This window comes from Marmota marmota, unplaced genomic scaffold, assembly GCF_001458135.2.
Source record: "Marmota marmota marmota unplaced genomic scaffold, marMar, whole genome shotgun sequence".
NCBI lineage: Eukaryota > Metazoa > Chordata > Mammalia > Rodentia > Sciuridae > Marmota > Marmota marmota.
Window position 1 is genome coordinate 10805599 of NW_026000057.1, and position 4803 is coordinate 10810401.

Below are 4803 nucleotides of genomic sequence, written 5' to 3' on the forward strand. Positions count from 1 at the left end.
TTTTTTTCCTGATCTGTAACAGATCAGGGAGAAACCTACATATCATATAAGGGGTCAGTTCACAGAACAGCGTTCTTTCCTCAGAGATACTTCAAACACATATTAATGTCACTTTGGGACATTGAGATGTCTTAGATAAATGAAAAAACTACATAAAATGCATATATATAATTATTATAAATTACCTTAAGAAAACACACTTTCTTATTTGTCTCTATTGAGAGGATTTTTTTTGAAGTGTGGTATTAGTTACCAAAATATGCTTTTACCCTATTGTTTAACTTACCTTGTAAGAACTTAGACATAAAAAGTTTATAAGTAATTAATTTATCTGTGGCCCAATTTAAGTATTTTCATAGTAAAGTTTACATATTTTTCTTAAAAGCAAAATGGTAATTATGTTTTTTAGCATTTTGTTACATACATTTTTATTATTATTTAATATACGTAATTAAAATGCTTCACCCCCATGATGGAACGGAAATCAATACTTCCAATGGCTTCAAATGTATGATGACTATATTTATCATCGACTTAACACACATTTTTTATCTGATTGTTGATTTACTTTGGAAGGTCTCAAATGCAAAAGAATAACCATATCCTTGGTGATGGTGATTGGTAGAGAGAGATGGTAGATTTATTACTTGTAGTTGTGGGTTTTTGTTTGTTTGAGGTTGTGTGTGTGAGAGTGTGTGTGTTTACGTGTGTATATAGACTTTTGTTTGCTTGAGTGGTGGAATATATAGTGTAGCAACACCTTTTATTTTACTCATTTTACACTTTGGCTTAAAGGCTTCATAACTTATATTCCAAAGTAATTAAATAGAGTATGATTTTTTTTCCCCACCACTTAATGGGTGTAGCTAAAACATGAATCCCAGAAAACTGTCCATGTATCCCTGTGTCCACATGGCACCTTCATTACTTGATTGCAGCAGTTGGCATAGGGTGGCTTTCATTGTACACCACATTGAGAGTCATTCAGGGTGACTCCATTCCTGTGTTTGGTATCCCATCTGTTTTTGGGGTCCTCTTTCCTTACACTCACAGGTGAGAACAAGGCATCTGAGCTGGCCTGGGTCTGGCCCAACCCACCCCTGCTCTCTGCCTGACACCAAGTGGTGGAGATTTGTGAGCTCCTGCTATGGCAAGTCCCTGTGGAATGCCATGCGTTAGAATTATTCCAGCATCGTGAACACTGAAATGATTTCCTTTTGGAGGGAATTCCTTCCCTTGAGAAGATTTTATTTCTGTAGAGATGGAACTTCACAGTTTGGCTCACTGTCGGGAGACTGAACCGTAGGACCCCTTATGCTGGACACATATACCCGCTGCTTGGTGACACCTTCACAGTTGCTCTCTTACCCCACATCTTCCAAGGCACCATCAACGGGGCTTGGAATGAGCAACACCAGACACCATCCTTGGCCTGTGAAGAAGCCAGTTCCTAATTCCCTAGTCTCCAATTAATGTGACATTAAAACAGGAACAAAGGCTACATACCATAATTACACAGAAAACCATGGTGTAGAGGCAATTGCTCTTTCAGGGAAGGCATCCCTGCAGAATTGTTAAGCAGAAACCCCAAGAATGAGTACATATTAAGCAAAGAGGAATGAGTAAAGGAAAGGATTTCAGGTGTGGGCAGAGGTGCTATAGTGAAAGGCACAGACACGTCACAAGAATTTTCACAGACCCATGAGAGGGAGAGACAAAATACGTAAGTCATCCATGCTACAAAGTATGGATTCTTATTTTCATAACAGGGCAGTGGAATCCATGATGGGAGGACAGGGAGATATAAATGGTAAGTTTTGAGATTCTGATGAGGTTACTCTGAGTGTGATATGGAGAAGGGTCAGGGAGTACAAGGGGAGATGACAGGATGGAGGTGAAAGTCCATTGCAGAAGTCCAAGAAAGGTTGGTGTAGCAGAGATGAAGAGAACTGGAGGGGTCAGAAAGATACCTGGGAACTGACAGCCTTTTGTGATGGGTTGGATACAGGAATGAAGGTCAGCGGGGGGGAATTACTGTTTTATGAATGACTCCTGATTTCTGGTTTGCTTTGATGAATGGATAGAAGTGCCAATTATCGAGCTAGGAAGAAGAGATGGTATGGTTTTGGACTTGTTGAGTTTTAGGACCTGTGAGATATCTAAGAGGAGATGTCAAGAAGGCAGTTGACACACAGGTATGGGACTCAGAGGAGACATCTCTGAGGATGGGACCTCAGGTAACTCCAAACTTTATTAACTCAGAAAAGAGAGAGAAGATAGAGGGAGGATCAGATGGTGTAAGAAAGACAAAGGAAGATAAATAGCAAAAAAGAAGGGGAGAGGGACAGGTGAGGCTTGGTGAATGCTGCTGAGAAGTCTCCAAAGATAGGATTGAAAGACGTCTGTGGGATTTAGGTATCATTTGTGACCTTAGGGAAAGCTGTTTCATTTCTGGTATTGATTCAGCACTAGCTATCTCCGTGATACAGAGAAGATCATTCAACCTTCCTCAGTGTCAGTTTTTCCTTCTGAAAAACCAGAAGACTGGGACCAATTCAGTGGTTTTTGAATTCCATTTGGCTAAACAGCAGGAAAACATTGATTAGTCTTTGTTGTTGTTTGTGCTTTATTTTTGCAGCACTGGGGATTGAATCCAAGGCTTTGCACATGCTAGGCAAGTGTTACCACTGAGCTACACCCCCAGCCCCAAGTCTGGTTGTTTAGAGCTCGGATTACGGTGGCAAATTGTCTGGGTTCTGAATCCTGTTCTGCACTTAACCTTGGGCAGATCACCTTAGTCTTTCTCTGCCTGTGTGTCCTCATTTATCTAAGGTGATCATAATAGAATTTTCTTTGGAAGTTCTTTGGAAGTACTTTGAATAAATATGGTGGTCATTATTAGTGATTTATTTCTTTAATTAAATGAATTTAGTTGATGCCTGTTAAAGGGGAGGAAGGAGAAGAGATGGTCTGACTCAGTCTGGGTGTCCCATTCTGCTTCACCCAAACATTTCCCCTCTCATGTGGTTTTAGTATCTGCTTATGGTCACTATAATGAATTCAGCATTAACAAAAATGTTGAACATGGGTCCACGTCCACACGTTTGGGAGCTCTGTGCTAACTATTGTAGACCATTGCTTCTCAAATTTGAATGTGTGAATCACGCATTGGAATCCAGTAGTCTGGACAGGGCCCAAGATTCTGTATTTCTACCCAGTTCCCTAGGAGGCATAGGCTAGGCGGCTCACCCTGAACCACACCTGTGTGCCAAGACTCTAGAAAACGCTATAGAAGTCAATGACGCTTTTCTTTCCATGAGCACAGCCCTTTGCTTGACAGGACCACTGTGAGAACAAGTTAGCTCTTGGTTTCTGGAATATCATTTCCCTAGTTAAGGACACTCTGGAAGGCATTTCTGCACAGTCTATATAATTGCTGAGAACATGGAGGGAACGTGCAGGAAGTGGTGCATCCATCCTTTGGGCTGCTCCCTGCTGACTGTCCTCCTGTCTTCCTGTGCATCAGGTGCCTGCAGAACTACATTCCCGCCCACAGTTTAACCCTCTCCTGCCCAGTGTGCCGCCAGACCTCCATCCTGCCCGAGAAAGGGGTGGCCGCGCTTCAGAACAACTTCTTCATCACAAACCTGATGGACGTGCTGCAGCGGACGCCAGGCAGCAACATAGAGGAGTCTTCCATCCTGGAGACGGTCACCGCTGTGGCTGCGGGAAAGCCTCTGTCTTGCCCAAACCACGATGGGAATGTAAGTGAAGGGGATGGTGGAGACTGCCCAGAAGCCCTAGGGCTTTGACCTTGGGAACATCAGAGATGATAGGTTAAAAAACTCCACCTGGAAAGTGAGGGTTGGTTTTTTGTTTTGTTTTGTTTTGTTTTGTTTTGCAGCACTCGGATATGTTGGCCTGCTCACTTTTTCTGATCAGAATTATTTAAATAATAAGATCCATTTTGATTGTGTCTGCTTAGCCCCTACTGTTGGTATCCTCAGGAGAGCAAGTCAGTAGCTATTTTCAAGCTGGGCATAACTTGTCCCACATCAACATCTATGTCATAAATTATGGGTAAAGATTTAATAATGGATACATTCTGCAAATTGAGAGTGATTATTAAGATGTTAATTAATTAGAGCTGTTTATTTTTCTTGGGATGGAAATTTTTCCTATATTCCCTTACGCCCCATTCCTTAATAATAAATAGAATTTGAGGCTATAAATAGAATTTGAGGCTATGAATCATAGATTAGGATTAGAAGTAATAGATCATGGATTATGAATTGCCAATATGTTTTCCTATTAGCAAGAACAAGTGTCACTTGTGTGTCATCAGATAACTGATTGACTATAGTATGTTCTGTAACCTGAAGAGACAGCACTGTGTCATGGCAAAGAGCACTGGCTTTGGGGTCTGCTGGCCTAATTCAAGTCCTGTTCCTGATCATAATCCCTGAGACAGCTTTGGCAGCTTTATTAAACTCTCTGTGTCTCATTTCCTCTTGTGTCAAAAGGAAGTAATAATAATATTTACCATATAGGACACAGGAAAAATGAAAAGTTTGAATCATATGGAGCATGTGGTAAACTCTCAATAAAGATAGCTATTAAAATTCTTTCTTGGGCTGGGGGTGTAGCTGAGTGGTAGAGTGCTTGCCTAGCATAAGCAGGCCCTGGATTCAATTCCGAGCACCATGCTCCCAAAATTATAATAATAATAATAATTATATATATATATATATATATATATATATTTATATATATATATAATTATATATATATATATATATATAT

At 40.6% G+C, this 4803-nt stretch overlaps 1 protein-coding gene across 12 annotated transcripts in view; it reads left to right on the forward strand.

The window, feature by feature from the left end:
- Positions 1-4803, forward strand: part of Trim2 (tripartite motif containing 2) — a 189328-nt gene that overhangs the window by 128160 nt on the left and 56365 nt on the right. For all 12 annotated transcript variants that reach the window (XM_048813541.1, XM_048813542.1, XM_048813539.1 and 9 more), the window contains exon 3: positions 3527-3764. In XM_048813541.1, coding sequence (XP_048669498.1) covers positions 3527-3764 — 238 coding nt within the window. The remainder of the gene's footprint in view (positions 1-3526; positions 3765-4803) is intronic.